Here is an 18,592-nt window from a genome sequence, read left to right as displayed (position 1 = left end):
TATATACAACGGGATGTAGTACTGTGCAGGGTCTGCAGGCACAAGATGGGACCCTATATACGCCCTATATATAACAGGGGAAGTAGTACTGTGCGGGGTCTGCAGGCACAAGATGGGACCCCATATACACCCTATATACAACAGGGGATGTAGTACTGTGCAGGGTCTGCAGGCACAAGATGGGACCCTATATACGCCCTATAACGGGAAGTAGTACTGTGCAGGGTCTGCAGGCACAAGATGGGACCCTATATACGCCCTATATATACGCCCTATATATAACAGGGGAAGTAGTACTGTGCGGGGTCTGCAGGCACAATATAAGACCCCATACACACCCTATATACTGCATGGGTAAGAAGTACTGTGCAGGGTCTGCGGCCACAAGGTAAGACCCTATATACACCCTATATATAACAGGGGAAGTAGTACCGTGCGGGGTCTGCAGGCACAAGATGGGACCCTATATACGCCCTATATATACGCCCTATATATAACAGGGGAAGTAGTACTGTGCGGGGTCTGCAGGCACAATATAAGACCCCATACACACCCTATATACTGCATGGGTAAGAAGTACTGTGCAGGGTCTGCGGCCACAAGGTAAGACCCTATATACACCCTATATATAACAGGGGAAGTAGTACCGTGCGGGGTCTGCAGGCACAAGATGGGACCCTATATACACCCTATATACTGCATGGGGAAGAAGTACTGTGCGGGGTCTGCAGGCACAAGATGGGACCCTATATACACCCTATATACAACAGGGGATGTAGTACTGTGCGGGGTCTGCAGGCACAATATAAGACCCCATATACACCCTATATACTGCATGGGGAAGAAGTACTGTGCAGGGTCTGCAGGCACAAGATGGGACCCTATATACGCCTTATATATAACAGGGGAAGTAGTACCGTGCGGGGTCTGCAGGCACAAGATGGGACCCTATATACACCCTATATACTGCATGGGGAAGAAGTACTGTGCGCGGTCTGCAGGCACAAGATGGGACCCATATACACCCTATATATAACAGGGGAAGTAGTACTGTGCGGGGTCTGCAGGCACAATATAAGACCCCATATACACCCTATATACTGCATGGGGAAGAAGTACTGTGCAGGGTCTGCGGCCACAAGGTAAGACCCTATATACACCCTATATATAACAGGGGAAGTAGTACCGTGCGGGGTCTGCAGGCACAAGATGGGACCCTATATACACCCTATATACTGCATGGGGAAGAAGTACTGTGCGGGGTCTGCAGGCACAAGATGGGACCCTATATACACCCTATATACAACAGGGGAAGTAGTACTGTGCGGGGTCTGCAGGCACAATATAAGACCCCATATACACCCTATATACTGCATGGGGAAGAAGTACTGTGCAGGGTCTGCAGGCACAAGATGGGACCCTATATACGCCCTATATATAACAGGGGAAGTAGCACCGTGCGGGGTCTGCAGGCACAAGATGGGACCCTATATACACCCTATATACTGCATGGGGAAGAAGTACTGTGCGGGGTCTGCAGGCACAAGATGGGACCCATATACACCCTATATATAACAGGGGATGTAGTACTGTGCGGGGTCTGCAGGCACAAGATGGGACCCTATATACACCCCATATACAACAGGGGATGTAGTACTGAGCGGGGTCTGCAGGCACAAGATGGGACCCCATATACACCCTATATATAACAGGGGAAGTAGTACTGTGCAGGGTCTGCAGGCACAAGATAAGACCCCATATACACCCTATATATAACAGGGGAAGTAGTACTGTGCGGGGGCCTATAGGTACAAGATGAGACCCCAAATACACCCTATATATAACGGGAAGTAGTATAGGAGTATATACACCTTATATATGACGGGAAGTGGTGCGGGGTCTACAGGTACAATATAGGCATCCTTAGAATTATGGGGGATCTGTGGATGATGCACTGTTATGGGGGATCTGTGGATGACGCACTGTTATGGTGATCTGTGGATGATGCACTGTTATGGGGGATCTGTGGATGATACACTGTTATGGGGACCTGTGGATGATACACTGTTATGGGGACCTGTGGATGATACACTGTTATGGTGATCTGTGGATGATGCACTGTTATGGGGGATCTGTGGATGATGCACTGTTATGGGGGATCTGTGGATGATACACTGTTATGGGGACCTGTGGATGATGCACTGTTATGGGGATCTGTGGATGATACACTGTTATGGGGATCTGTGGATAACGCACTGTGATGGGTATCTGTGGTTGACGCGCTGTTATGGGGGGATCCGTGGATGACGCGCTGTTATGGGGGATCTGTGGATGACGCTCTGTTATGGGGGATCTGTGGATGACGCGTTGTTATGGGGGATCTGTGGATGACGCGCTGTTATGGGGGATCTGTGGATGACGCACTGTTATGGGGGATCTGTGGATGACGCGCTGTTATGGGGGATCTGTGGATGACGCGCTGTTATGGGGGATCTGTGGATGACGCGCTGTTATGGGGGATCTGTGGATGACGCGCTGTTATGGGGGATCTGTGGATGACGCACTGTGATGGGGACCTGTGGATGATGCACTGTTATGGGGGATCTGTGAATGACGCACTGTTATGGGAGATCCGTGGATGACGCTCTGTTATGGGGGGATCTGTGGATGATGCACTGTTATGGGGGATCTGTGGATGATGCACTGTTATGGGGGATCTGTGGATGACGCACTGTTATGGGGGATCTGTGGATGACGCGCTGTTATGGGGGATCTGTGGATGACGCGCTGTTATGGGGGATCTGTGGATGACGCGCTGTTATGGGGGATCTGTGGATGACGCGCTGTTATGGGGGATCTGTGGATGATGTGCTGTTATGGGGGATCTGTGGATGACGCGCTGTTATGGGGGATCTGTGGATGACGCACTGTTATGGGGATCTGTGGATGACGCGCTGTTATGGGGGATCTGTGGATGACGCGCTGTTATGGGGGATCTGTGGATGACGCGCTGTTATGGGGGATCTGTGGATGATGTGCTGTTATGGGGGATCTGTGGATGATGCACTGTTATGGGGGATCTGTGGATGATGCGCTGTAATGGTGATCTGTGGATGACGCACTGTTATGGGGATCTGTGGGTGACGCGCTGTTATGGGGGATCTGTGGGTGACGCGCTGTTATGGGGGATCTATGGATGATGCACTGTTATGGGGATCTGTGGATGACGCACTGTTATGGGGATCTGTGGATGGCGAGCTGTTAAGGGGGATCTGTGGATGACGCTCTGTTATGGGGGATCTGTGGATGATGCGCTGTAATGGTGATCTGTGGATTATGCACTGTTATGGGGGATCTGTGGATGATGCACTGTTATGGGGATCTGTGGATGACGCACTGTTATGGGGATCTGTGGGTGACGCGCTGTTATGGGGGATCTGTGGGTGACGCGCTGTTATGGGGGATCTGTGGATGATGCACTGTTATGGGGATCTGTGGATGACGCACTGTTATGGGGATCTGTGGATGGCGAGCTGTTAAGGGGGATCTGTGGATGACGCTCTGTTATGGGGGATCTGTGGATGATGCGCTGTTATGGGGATCTGTGGGTGACACGCTGTTATGGGGGATCTGTGGATGACGCGCTGTTATGGGGATCTGTGGATGACACACTGTTATGGGGGATCTGTGGATGATGCGCTGTTATGGGGGATCTGTGGATGACGCGCTGTTATGGGGGATCTGTGGATGACGCTCTGTTATGGGGGATCTGTGGATGACGCACTGTTATGGGGGATCTGTGGATGACGCGCTGTTATGGGGGATCTGTGGATGACGCACTGTTATGGGGGATCTGTGGATGACGCGCTGTTATGGGGGATCTGTGGATGACGCACTGTTATGGGGGATCTGTGGATGACGCGCTGTTATGGGGATCTGTGGATGACGCGCTGTTATGGGGATCTGTGGATGACGCGCTGTTATGGGGGATCTGTGGATGACGCGCTGTTATGGGGATCTGTGGATGACGCACTGTTATGGGGGATCTGTGGGTGACGCGCTGTTATGGGGGATCTGTGGGTGACGCGCTGTTATGGGGGATCTGTGGATGATGCACTGTTATGGGGGATCTGTGGATGACGCACTGTTATGGGGATCTGTGGGTGACGCGCTGTTATGGGGGATCTGTGGGTGACGCGCTGTTATGGGGGATCTGTGGATGATGCACTGTTATGGGGGATCTGTGGATGATGCACTGTTATGGGGGATCTGTGGATGACGCACTGTTATGGGGATCTGTGGGTGACGCGCTGTTATGGGGGATCTGTGGGTGACGCGCTGTTATGGGGGATCTGTGGATGATGCACTGTTATGGGGATCTGTGGATGACGCGCTGTTATGGGGATCTGTGGATGGCGAGCTGTTAAGGGGATCTGTGGATGACGCTCTGTTATGGGGGATCTGTGGATGATGCGCTGTAATGGTGATCTGTGGATGGCGAGCTGTTATGGGGATCTGTGGATGACGCGCTGTTATGGGGATCTGTGGATGGCGAGCTGTTAAGGGGATCTGTGGATGACGCTCTGTTATGGGGGATCTGTGGGTGACGCGCTGTTATGGGGGATCTGTGGGTGACGCGCTGTTATGGGGGATCTGTGGATGATGCACTGTTATGGGGATCTGTGGGTGACGCGCTGTTATGGGGGATCTGTGGATGACGCGCTGTTATGGGGATCTGTGGATGACACACTGTTATGGGGGATCTGTGGATGATGCGCTGTTATGGGGGATCTGTGGATGACGCGCTGTTATGGGGGATCTGTGGATGACGCTCTGTTATGGGGGATCTGTGGATGACGCGCTGTTATGGGGGATCTGTGGATGACGCGCTGTTATGGGGGATCTGTGGATGACGCGCTGTTATGGGGGATCTGTGGATGACGCACTGTTATGGGGGATCTGTGGATGACGCGCTGTTATGGGGATCTGTGGATGACGCACTGTTATGGGGGATCTGTGGATGACGCGCTGTTATGGGGATCTGTGGATGACGCGCTGTTATGGGGATCTGTGGATGACGCTCTGTTATGGGGGATCTGTGGATGACGCACTGTTATGGGGGATCTGTGGATGACGCGCTGTTATGGGGGATCTGTGGATGACGCGCTGTTATGGGGGATCTGTGGATGACGCGCTGTTATGGGGGATCTGTGGATGACGCACTGTTATGGGGGATCTGTGGATGACGCGCTGTTATGGGGATCTGTGGATGACGCGCTATTATGGGGATCTGTGGATGACGCGCTGTTATGGGGGATCTGTGGATGACGCGCTATTATGGGGGATCTGTGGATGACGCGCTGTTATGGGGGATCTGTGGATGACGCGCTGTTATGGGGGATCTGTGGATGACGCACTGTTATGGGGGATGTGTGGATGACGCACTGTTATGGGGGATCTGTGGATGACGCGCTGTTATGGGGGATCTGTGGATGACACACTGTAATAGGACAGTGGGGAGCTGATGCACATGTTCTGCGGGAGATATGGGGGCTCTGGCCGGTACATTTATGGGGGGCTCTCTACCAGACTCCCGGTGACTCCTATGGGACCAGGGACTGATCAGCGTCACCTTCCCTTTGTGCCGCCCATGAATCCGCTGTGGTCATTACTGGTCAGGGCGGCAGGTCCAGAGGTAAAGGTCTTGGCCGGGCAGCCGGGAGCGGCGCCATGCGGAGGTCGGCATGCCGTGGTGACATTATAACGAGCCCCTCCATATGGCGGCACAGATGTTGGAGAAGGTCAGTGGTCGGCCATGTTGCCAGCCCTCCGGCCAAATCTGATGTTAATAAACTATGAGGAAATCCATTTGTGCTCTCCCCTCTGGTGAGGATGGCGGGCGGCCAGGGCAGCGCCAGCTGCGGCCATCCCCTCCTACCGTTTATGGGCCTGATGCTCGGCCGCCTTTGGAAACATTCACTTTCTATAGAAAACAGTGCGGTGCCAGCGCGGCCGCTCATTAATAAAGTAATCCGCTCTGGCAGCAAACAGCCGCTCCTGGGGGCAAACAGCGGGCAAAAAAGGAACACAAACACTGGGCCGTCAGTAATGGAATCCTCAGATCGGCCCATCGACCGCGCCTCGAGGCCACCGCCAGATGTGCTGTAACAGGGGACTACAATGCCCAGCATCCTGCTCACTGTACAACTCGCCAAAAAACTCCCAAAACAGCCAGCGCCCCGCTGAGCACAACCTGATAATACGAGCAACTACAACTCTCAGCAGGCGCCATGATCTGCTCAGTGCAGTGATTTACTAGTGACTGCAGAACTACAACTCTCAGCATGCCTGGAAAAGCCAAACTCTATCTTAGTGCAATCTTGGATCTGAAGCAAATGGCATTCCAGGTGTTACAGCACTAATACTCCCAGCATGCCCGAATCCTGCTCAATGCAATCTTACATTAGAAGCAAATGGTATTCTATGTATTGCAGAACAACAACTCTCAGCATGCCCGCTATACTGCTTGAGCTTAAAGAGGTAAGCAAAGACAAATAATATTCTAGGTCAGGGGTGAGGAACCTTATATTCTGCCAGGGGCCGTACAAAATTATCAACTTGAAAATGAGCTTGCTCTATTTGGTCAAACATTTGTATATACATCACATAAGAGACACAAAGACTGCTGTATATATACTACAATGGAGACAGAGACTGCTGTATACATCACATATGAGACACTGAGACTGCTGAATATATATCACATAGGACACATCAAGGCTGCTGTATGTACACATAAGTTAGGAGACACTGAGACTGCTGTATACATCACATATGAGGCACCAAGGCTGCTGTACATACATCACATAGGAGCCACTGAGACTACTACGTGTATATATATATATATATCTCACATAGGACCCACCAAGGCTGCTGTATATACATTACATAGGAGACAATGACACTGCTGTATACATCACATGTGAGGCACCAAGGCTGCTGTATATACAACACATAGGAGACAATGAGACTGCTGTATACATCACGTATGAGGCACCAAGGCTGCTGTACATACATCACATAGGAGACACTGAGACTGCTGCATATATATCACATAGGAAACACCAAGGCTGCTGTATATACATCACATAGTAGACACCAAGGCTGCTGTATGTACATCACATATACATACATATGCATCACATAGGAGACACTGAGACTGCTGTATACATCACATAGGACACACAGACTGCTGTATGTACATCACACAGGAAACACTGAGACTGCTGTATACATCACATAGGAGACAGCAAGATTGCTGTATATACATCACATAGGATACACCAAGACTGCTATATACACATCACATAGGAGATACTGAGAATGTTGTATACATCACATAGTATATATATGACATAGGAGACACCAAGGCTGTTGTATACATTACATAAGAGACAAAGAGACTGGGCCTGAAGTTCCCAACCCTTGTTCTAGATTTTGTGATAAAACATTTTAGAATTAAATACAATGCTCAGGGCAACCTCTTAGTGAAACAGCTTTCCAGTCATGATCTGCTTCTTAATGTGCATCTTAGCATTTAGAGCAGTCATAGTAGGACAAAAAGTCTCAGCATAACCTATCATCCCGAGCCCTTTTCTATCACAGCACTCTAAACACAGTCAACTCATCTCAGACTGAGTCTTCCCTCAGTATCAGCGCACTCCTCTGCTGAAATCCTCTGTGCTGCTGGATGATTCCGCTCCTTCCAATACACAACTCTCAGTGTGTGGCCTCCCGCAAGATCAATGCAATCATGTCCTGAAACACTCTGTGCTGCTGAATCTGACTACAGGCCGTCTCTGCTCCCACAGACTACACCATCCTCTCCAACTAACACTAATGTACTGCGAGTGCAGGGAAATCTCCGCCGGCGGAACGTTCCAAGAACTCCTAGAGATCTGCAGCCAATTCGCAATCAGATAGCGAAGTCTCCGGCAGGAAAGCTCCAGGACACACGGCTAAGTGCATAAGTGTTTATTTATAACCCCCGCGCCTCCCCATGACACGCTACACAACACTGACATTTTTTCATCACAAACTGCCCACCAGGGGGCGCCGCTCTGCTAAAAGATCTCTACATGCTGTCAGTGAAGGAGAACGCTCGCTTCCATCCCCTGAACATATCTAGTCCTGTTCTCGGCTGGAGATCCCCTTAAAGGACAAGAGGGTGGAGCTTAGGGCTGTTCTGATCACATGACCCCCCAGGCCTTACCTTGCTTCTTCTTCTTCAGCTGCTGGATCTGGTCCATCCTCTTGATGAGGATTTTGCATTTGTCCGGTTTCACGCTGAAGTTGTCGATATCCCCAATATTTGCTGAGAGAAGCTCCGCCAGCTCCTCCAGGTATTTGTTTTCTTGCTCTCGCCGGCGCTTTTCATTGCTGCAGGAAAGACAAAAAGAAGATATGTAAGGAAAAAAAAGAGAATATCTGGTTCCCGCCAGCAGACGTTGCTAATGGCGGTACGTGTTTTAAGAAAAATCGCTGAAAAAAAAAAAAGTGTCCAAGTTGTGAAACGCGAGCGAATAATGATCGCACCAGGCACGGCCGCTCATTGTGGGTTCACAGCACAGGCCCATAAATCACATCCCCTAAGATCATGTGCCTAAAATACTCTGTGCTGCGGGGAGAACCCTGCTGAAACTTTAGAGGGGGGAAAAAAGACAAAGAAAACCCTTTAAAAACGGTTTTAAAAAATTCTATCTACACACAAAGCATATGTAAGAACTCTGCTGTCAGGACGGGAACATGTACAGCCAGACGCTGAAATCCGGCAGTACAGTATCAGTGCAGTATTAGTACAGTATCAGTACAGTATCAGAGCAGTACCAGTATCAGTCCAGCACCAGTACAGTATCAGTGCAGTATCATTATCAGTACAGTATCAGTGCAGTATCAGAGCAGTACCAGTATCAGTCCAGCACCAGTACAGTATCAGTGCAGTATCATTATCAGTACAGTATCAGTGCAGTATCAGTACAGTATTACTGCAGTATCAGTACAGTACCAGTACAGTATCAGTACAGTATCAGTGCAGTATCATTATCAGTACAGTACCAGTATCAGTCCAGCACCAGTACAGTTTCAGTGCAGTATCAGTACAGTATTACTGCAGTATCAGTACAGTACCAGTACAGTATCAGTACAGTATCAGTGCAGTATCATTATCAGTACAGTATCAGTGCAGTACCAGTACAGTATCAGTGCAGTATCAGTGCAGTACCAGTATCAGTGCTGTACCAGTACAGTATCAGTGCAGTACCAGTACAGTATCAATGCAGTACCAGTACAGTATCAGTGCAGTAACGGTACAGTATCAGTGCAGTACCAGTACAGTATCAGTGCAGTAACAGTACAGTATCAGTGCAGTAACGGTACAGTATCAGTGCAGTACCAGTACAGTATCAGTGCAGTAACAGTACAGTATCAGTGCAGTATCAGTATCAGTGCAGTACCAGTACAGTATCAGTGCAGTACCAGTATCAGTGAAGTACCAGTACAGTATCAGTACAGCATCAGTGCAGTACCAGTACAGTATCAGTGCAGTATCAGTGCAGTACCAGTATCAGTGCAGTACCAGTACAGTATCAGTGCAGTACCAGTACAGTATCAATGCAGTACCAGTACAGTATCAGTGCAGTAACGGTACAGTATCAATGCAGTACCAGTACAGTATCAGTGCAGTAACAGTACAGTATCAGTGCAGTAACGGTACAGTATCAGTGCAGTACCAGTACAGTATCAGTGCAGTAACAGTACAGTATCAGTGCAGTATCAGTATCAGTGCAGTACCAGTACAGTATCAGTGCAGTCCCAGTATCAGTGAAGTACCAGTACAGTATCAGTACAGCATCAGTGCAGTACCAGTACAGTATCAGTGCAGTATCAGTGCAGTATCAGTACAGTATCAGTGCAGTACCAGTACAGTATCAGTGCAGTAACAGTACAGTATCAGTGCAGTAGCAGTATCAGTGAAGTACCAGTACAGTATCAGTACAGTATCAGTGCAGTATCAGTGCAGTACCAGTGCAGTATCAGTGCAGTATCAGTGCAGTAACAGTACAGTATCAGTGCAGTACCAGTATCAGTGAAGTACCAGTACAGTATCAGTACAGTATCAGTGCAGTATCCGTGCAGTACCAGTACAGTACCAGTGCAGTATCAGTGCAGTATCAGTGCAGTATCAGTACAGTATCAGTGCAGTACCAGTACAGTATCAGTGCAGTACCAGTATCAGTGCAGTACCAGTACAGTATCAGTGCAGTACCAGTACAGTATCAGTGCAGTATCAGTGCAGTACCAGTACAGTATCAGTGCAGTTTCAGTGTAGTATTACTGCAGTATCAGTGCAGTATTCCTGCAGTATCAGTACAATACAGTTTCAGTGCAGTATCAGTGCAGTATCAGTGCAGTATTCCTGCAGTATCAGTACAGTGCAGTATCAGTGCAGTACCAGTACAGTATCAGTGCAGTACCAGTACAGTATCAGTGCAGTATCAGTGCAGTACCAGTACAGTATCAGTGCAGTTTCAGTGTAGTATTACTGCAGTATCAGTGTAGTATTCCTGCAGTATCAGTACAGTACAGTATCAGTGCAGTATCAGTGCAGTATCAGTGCAGTATTCCTGCAGTATCAGTACAGTGCAGTATCAGTGCAGTATTCCTGCAGTATCAGTACAGTGCAGTATCAGTGCAGTACCAGTACAGTATCAGTGCAGTATCAGTACAGTACCAGTACAGTATCAGTGCAGTATCAGTGCAGTATCAGTACAGTATCAGTACAGTATCAGTGCAGTATCAGTACAGTATCAGTGCAGTACCAGTACAGTATCAGTGTAGTATTCCTGCAGTATCAGTGCAGATCAAACACATTGTCCAGGCTACACTGGCTACAACTGTAGCAAATGCTCAGCTGTGAGCAGTATGGGGTCTATATGTTTTTTAAGTTTCTCCATATAAATAATTACAATGCCGCCATTCAATTTTGAAAAGGTCTAGAAAGGAGTCGAAAAATAAAATTTGCATTGTAATAAATCTAGAAAAATCCGTTGATGAGCCGCACAGGGCCAGGGAGGCGCCGTCATGGAGGAGAACCCTGATCATCCTCATCATGCGGTGACAGGGTAATTATATCCGCAGCAGGTAAGTGGCGCGGTATTAAGGCCAGGTGGCGGCGGCTGGTAATTGTCGGCACAGGTCCTCGCATTCCACATATTCTAGTGACCCACTTCTTCTGCAGCGGAGCCTCATTTATGTAACGCCGCTAACGAGCTCAGCTACACCAGACATTCAATGTGGGCGCCCGGAGATCGCCCGGCCCCGGAGGGACTGGGAAAGGTAACGCTGCGCCACCGGCCACCGCTCAATACCCACAAAAGGGGAATATTGCATACAAGGCTGGCAGCCCTGCAGACCGGCTGGCATCGAGATCTGGGAACCTTGCAGTATTATATTCATTGGGCACTGTATGATCGCATCTTATTTGGGCATTTTAGAAGGTATCATATAAGGCACCAATAGATCTAAATCTAGCCCCACAAACCGAATCAATATGATGGCCCCCGGCATGCCAATAATAAGAGCTAGTGGCCCTTTAAAAAAGAACTTCATTTTTTTTGTTTCTATTCATATTGTTTTATATTATTATTTTTATATAATTATAATAATATATATTATTATTATTAATGTCTTATTATTTATTGATGATATTTTATCATAACCATTAGTGGTAATAATATATTGTTACTATTTATAATAATTTCATTATTTTTAACATTTATTATATAGTATATATTATTTTATATTATATGTACATTATTTTATACATATACTGTATTTTTCGGACTATAAGACGCACCGGACCATAAGACGCACCCCTATTTTCAGAAGGAAAATAGGGAAAAAAATAATAATGTGTCAAATGGGGGTCCGTCTTACAGTCCGAATTCAGCTTACCTGGGAAGGGATCCGGCACAGGTGGAGAAGTAGTCACAGGGGTCATTCAGTGGTCCAGGCTCGTGCGGTGGCGGCGGCTCTGTGCTGGGGCAGCTGCGCTGGGGCAGCTGTGCTGGGGTAGGGGCAGCTGTGCTGGGGCAGCTGTGGCAGGGGCAGCTGGGCTGGGGCAGGTGGGCTGGGGCAGGGGCAGCTGTGCTGGGGCAGGTGGGCTGGGGCAGCTGTGCTGGGTCAGGGGCAGCTGTGCTGGGGCAGGGGCAGCTGTGCTGGAGCAGGGGCAGCTGTGCTGGGGCAGGTGGGCTGGGGCAGGGGCAGCTGTGCTGGGGCAGGTGGGCTGGGGCAGGGGCAGCTGTGCTGGGGCAGCTGTGCTGGGGCAGGGGCAGCTGGGGCAGGGGCAGCTGTGCTGGGGCAGGTGGGCTCTGTGGTGGTGGCAGCGGGCGGCGCTCTGCGGGGCGGTGGTGGCAGCGGGCTGTGCTCCGGTGCAGGGGCGGCGGCTCCGCCGGCGTTTCTTCGCAGCCCGGAGGCCCCCGCACACCCCTTGCTGGGCGCCGCCATGTTGCGGTGGCCTCCGGGAGCATGGACGCCGGCAAGATGGCCGCCGGTCCGGGGACGGCGCATGCGCAGCTTCAGATCTCGTGCCGAGAATACGGTATATCTTTTTCTTACTTTTTATAAATAGTGATGCAGTGACCCCTGTGACAGCTAGGGGGCGCTGTATGGGCTTCCCAGGACATGCATGCAGGCGTTTCCTTTATTGTGATGGGGAAATGGTGAGCGGCAGCGTTGTAAATGGCCGATATGCATCACAGGGGTGGGTGCCCTGTGATGGAAGTCGGAACGTGCTTTAATCAGAAGATCTACTGCTGATGGATTTGTTTTACATTGGAGAGGCTTCCAGTTGACTTGGTGAGATGGGTGGGTCCAGTCACCTACATACCCACCAAGGGCATGTGTCTGAACACAAGATAAAGCCTGTATGTGTGTGTCTGTGTGTAAAAGGACCTGCAGTGAGGTCATGACCATGTGATCTATACCTCAGCTGTGGGTGTGGTTATGTACCATATAATGTGCCTGAGGTCTGGTCACATGGGGGGGAGTGCATGGACCTGATTGGTTTGTGTGGAAGGTCCCGGAAGGCCTAGGTGTTGGAAAGTGTGCTACCTTCCTGAGGAGCACGTGGTAGGCTGTGGACCTGGAGGCCGGTGTGTTGGGAGATCCTGGGAGTAGGATCGGATCCCTGAATAACACCCGGTGAGGCCTGTGTGTTGGATGGTCCCAGCAGGGCTGTGGAGTCGGTAAGCCAAACCTGCGACTCCGACTCCACGACTCCGACTCCCACATATATTGTTTATATTTAAGTGAAAAATGTATTGCAGTACAATGTGAACATCAGACATTTAATCATTTCTATGATCCAATAATCAAGATATTTAGATAGAACATAATATCTATTTATTGGAATACAACTTTAGAACACAAAAAACTGTAATAAATTGTAAATATGTAATACACTGTATACATGTATACGGTACAGACCAAAGTTTGGACACACCTTCTCATTCAAAGAGTTTTCTTTATTTTCATGACTATGAAAATTGCAGATTCATTCTGAAGGCATCAAAACTATGAATTACCACATGTGGAATTATATAATTAAAGTGTGAAACAACTGAAAATATGTCTTATATTCTAGATTCTTCAAAGTAGCCACCTTTTGCTTTGATCACTGCTTTGCACACTCTTGGCATTCTCTTGATGAGCTTCAAGAGGTAGTCACCGGAAATGGTCTTCCAACAGTCTTGAAGGAGTTCCCAGAGATGTTTAGCACTTGTTGGCCCTTTTGCCTTCACTATGCGGTCCAGCTCACCCCAAACCATCGTCTGGTGACGAGGCCTGGTCATCTGGCGTAGCACCCCATCACTCTCCTTCTTGGTCACATAGCCCTTACACATCCTGGAGGTGTGTTTGAGGCCATTGTCCTGTTGAAAAATAAATGATGGTCCAACTAAACGCAAACCGGATGGAATAGCGTGCCGCTGCAAGATGCTGTGGTAGCCATGCTGGTTCAGTATGCCTTCAATTTTGAATAAATCCCCAACAGTGTCACCAGCAAAGCACCCCCACACCCTCACACCTCCTCCTCCATGCTTCACGGTGGGAACCAGGCATGTAGAGTCCATCCGTTCACCTTTTCTGCGTCGCACAAAGACACGGTGGTTGGAACCAAAGATCTCAAATTTGGACTCATCAGACCAAAGCACAGATTTCCACTGGTCTAATGTCCATTCCTTGTGTTCTTTAGCCCAAACAAGTCTCTTCTGCTTGTTGCCTGTCCTTAGCAGTGGTTTCCTAGCAGCTATTTTACCATGAAGGCCTGCTGCACAAAGTCTCCTCTTAACAGTTGTTGCAGAGATGTGTCTGCTGCTAGAACTCTGTGTGGCATTGACCTGGTCTCTAATCTAAGCTGCTGTTAACCTGCGATTTCTGAGGCTGGTGACTCGGATGAACTTATCCTCCGCAGCAGAGGTGACTCTTGGTCTTCCATTCCTGGGGCGGTCCTCATGTGAGCCAGTTTCTTTGTAGCGCTTGATGGTTTTTGCCAATGCACTTGGGGACACTTTCAAAGTTTTCCCAATTTTTCGGACTGACTGACCTTCATTTCTTAAAGTAATGATGGCCACTCGTTTTTCTTAGCTGCTTTTTTCTTGCCATAATACAAATTCTAACAGTCTATTCAGTAGGACTATCAGCTGTGTATCCGCCAGACTTCTGCACAACACAACTGATTGTCCCAACCCCATTTATAAGCCAAGAAATCCCACTTATTAAACCTGACAGGGCACACCTGTGAAGTGAAAACCATTTCCGGTGACTACCTCTTGAAGCTCATCAAGAAAATGCCAAGAGTGTGCAAAGCAGTAATCAAAACAAAAGGTGGCTACTTCGAAGAACCTAGAATATAAGACATATTGTCAGTTGTTTCACACTGTTTTGTTAATTATATAATTCCACATGTGTTAATTCACAGTCTTGATGCCTTCAGAGTGAATCTACAATTTTCATAGTCATGAAAATAAAGAAAACACTTTGATTGAGAAGGTGTGTCCAAACTTTTGGTCTGTACTGTGTGTGTATATATACACATACACACACACTATGACTTATCTCGGCTAAGATAAAGCCTAGATTCTCAGGCTACATTCACACTATGGGCGTAGCCAGGATCAAACCTGGGGGGGGGGCAGAATCTCATACTGTTCCGCAGAATTTCATACTGCACACCTCAGCTGCTGCAGAACCTCATACTTCACACCCCTACACTTGAAAATAAAGCCTGCACCTTAAGAAGATGTGGTGGTGAATGCAGTCTATTTATTCCAACTATCAATTGATGTTGATGTTACTGAAGACGAGCAATGCCTGTCCTGGGCGTCCTTTTGGGCAGCTATGAGGTGTACCTGACTGGTGCTAAAAAAAAAGGAGTGTTAGTCTGTGTGCTACCCAGCTTTCATTCTTTTTGGTACAGATATGATATGGATAAATAGATAGAGCAGATTTCTAATCTGCTTTTGCTATTGAAAACATTATCTATGAGCTCAAAAACCTTTCAGGTGATGCGGTTTTTTTAAAAAGCTGATCGGCTTTTGCAACTGAAAAACGTATCCTCAAAAAACGCAGGAAAAACGCTGTGTGTGAACGTAGCCTTAGATCAGGAATAGAACAGCCATTTATAGGACATTTCATAACTTTCCCAAATTCCTATGAAAAAATATTCAGCACATTCTGCATGGAACTACTGTACCCAATTTATTATATATTTTAGGAGTCGGACCATTTTATACCGACTCCAACTCCACCAAAATGAGCACCGACTCCACATTCGTATGTAAGTCACATGCTGTCCATTTCCTTGGGATCCTCCTTGAGATGGTTCTATTCCATTGGAGTCCAGCTGTGTGTAATTAAACTGATAGGACTTGATTGGTAAAGGCGCACACCTGTCTATATAAGACCTAACAGCTCACAGTGCATGTCAGACCAAATGAGAATCATGAGGCCAAAGGAACTGGCCAAGGAGCTCAGAGACAGAATTGTGACAAGGCACAAATCTGGCCAAGGTTACAAAAGAATTTCTGCAGTTCTCAAGGTTCCTAAGAGCACAGTGGCCTCCATAATCCTTAAATGGAAGAAGTTTGGGACCATCAGAAGTCTTCCTAGACCTGGCCGTCCAGCCAAACTGAGCAATCGTGGGAAAAGAGCCTTGGTGAGAGAGGTAAAGAAGATCCCCAAGATCACTGTGGCTGAGCTCGACAGATGCAGTAGGGAGATGGGAGAAAGTTCCACAAAGTCAACTATCACTGCAGCCCTTCACCAGTCGGGCCTTTATGGCAGTGTGACCCGACGGAAGCCTCTCCTCAGTGCCAGACAAATGAAAGCCCGCATAGAGTTAGCTAAAAAACACATGAAGGACTCCCAGACTATGAGAAATAAGATTCTCTGGTCTGAAGAGATGAAGATAGAACTTTTTGGTGATAATTCTAAGCGGTATGTGTGGAGAAAACCAGGCACAGCTCATCACCTGCCCAATACAATCCCAACAGTGAAACATGGTGGTGGCAGCATCATGCTATGGGGGTGTTTTTCAGCTGCACGAACAGGACGACTGGTTGCATTTGAATGAAACATGAATGCGGCCAAGTTCAGAGATATCCTGGATGAAAACCTCTTCCAGAGTGCTCTGGACCTCAGACTTGGCTGAAGGTTCACCTTCCAACAAGACAATGACCCTAAACACACAGCTAAAAAACAACTCTGTGACCATTCCTGACTGGCCCAGCCAGAGCCCTGACCTAAACCCAACTGAGCATCTCTGGAGAGACCTGAAAATGGCTGTCTACCAACGCTCACCATCCAACCTGACGGAACTGGAGAGGATCTGCAAGGAAGAATGGTAGAGGATCCCCAAATCCAGGGGTGAAAAACTTGTGGCATCATTCCCAAGAAGACTCATGGCTGTACTAGCTCAAAAAGTGCTTCTACTCAATACTGAGCAAAGAGAGATTTCAGTTTTTCTTTTTTTAATAAATTTAAAAAAATTTCGTTTTTTTTTTTCAGTCACGATGAGGTGCAGAGAGTACATTAATGAGAAAAAAATGAACTTTTTTGAATTTACCAAATGGCTGCAATGAAACAAAGACTGAAAAATGTAAAGGGGTCTGAATACTTTACTTACCCACTGTATATATTGTAGGGATTCAACTCGCTCAGGAGCCACGGGAGTCAATCAGGAGGCATGTTCCTTTAAAAGTTCACAGGGTTTGTTGCTTCATAACCCATACAGCTGCACATAACACAAGGAATAGCCTTTAGCTCAGGCGAAAGCAAGCATAAGTGTCCATTATTTCAGGCTCAGTCCTGGAACCTCAGCAAAGCAAAGGAGGCTTATCCGTCCTCACATACAGCCCATATCCATAGGCCTCCTCGGGTCAGCAGCCTCAGCACGTGGTCTCCAGGAGGGTAGCACACCTTCCTCCACATAGGCCTGCCGGGACCTTCCACATGGCTCAATCAGATCCATGCGCTATCTCTCATGTGACCTACTCTGGTTACCTTATATGGTCCGTAGCCACGCCCACCGGGTCACATGGCTATGACCTCATCACAGGTCCTTCAAGCATTCATACACATATACTTTATTATGCCACTCTTAAACACACCCCTGGGTGGATTTGTAGATGATTGATCCCCCCCGTCTCATCAATCATCTGAAGCTTCTCCCTGACACATTGGAACGACAGATCAGCTCTGCTGATCAGCACATAAGCAAGCCTTCATCTCAAGGCCACACACCTTGAGATACATAACGATCCTTCAGCATCCTATACCCATTACCACAATAGATATGCCTGCAGGCCCGTCCTGGGACACCCACACAGCGCCCACTAGCGGACATAGTGGTCACTGCACCACAATATATGTCACGACTCCAGTCCCGGCTCCAGCCCCTACTTACCTCGCTGCGCGCTCCTCCTGGCACGCTCCTGCTTCTCGGCGCGTCCCCATGCCCGGCCTCCGGCTCCCTCGGCGTCGGGCACCTGCGCACTGCTTGACTCCCGGCACGCAGCGTCCTGGGTAGAGTGACGCGCCGGCCCCGCCTCCAACATGGCGGCGCCCACCTCTACTTATGCTCGGCGTCTGGACAGGTAAGACACCTGCCTATCAAATGCGGTGACGCCGTCTCGTGCGGCGTTCTCTGTGTTTTCAGGCCCCTTCGCCCTTGCCACTGTCTGGGCTGTGCTCTGTGTCTCTGGGTTCCTAGTCCTTGTCCTCGGCCTGCGCTGCCTCTGCCATTCCGTGCCTCCTTGCTTCTCTCACCTTCTCTGTCCTGCTCTTGCCACCTTCCCGTCCTACCTCGTTACCTTCCCTGTTGTTAGCCTATCCTCCCGCCTAGTGCATCACTGTACTTCCTCTCTATTGCAGGCTCCAGTCTTTGTCGCCCCCGGCTCTCTGGTCCTGTGCCCAGCTTAAGACCTCTGTGTTCTCCGGTGTCCTACTGTTCGGATACATCTGTGCCTCCTTACCA

The 18,592-nt window shown here is 48.6% G+C and overlaps 1 protein-coding gene across 7 annotated transcripts in view; it reads right to left on the bottom strand.

The window, feature by feature from the left end:
• NCOA1 (nuclear receptor coactivator 1) overlaps positions 1–18,592 on the bottom strand; it is a 581,329-nt gene that overhangs the window by 139,835 nt on the left and 422,902 nt on the right. For all 7 annotated transcript variants that reach the window (XM_073561908.1, XM_073561912.1, XM_073561913.1 and 4 more), the window contains one exon: positions 8,273–8,439. In XM_073561908.1, the coding sequence (XP_073418009.1) occupies positions 8,273–8,439 (167 nt within the window). The remainder of the gene's footprint in view (positions 1–8,272; positions 8,440–18,592) is intronic.

The sequence above is a fragment of the Dendrobates tinctorius genome, unplaced genomic scaffold (assembly GCF_039654945.1).
Source record: "Dendrobates tinctorius isolate UK_male_01 unplaced genomic scaffold, ASM3965494v1 ptg000332l, whole genome shotgun sequence".
Classification (NCBI taxonomy): Eukaryota; Metazoa; Chordata; class Amphibia; order Anura; family Dendrobatidae; genus Dendrobates; species Dendrobates tinctorius.
The sequence above is the reverse complement of the archived record's forward strand: the minus strand, read 5'-3'. Positions and strand labels throughout refer to the sequence as shown.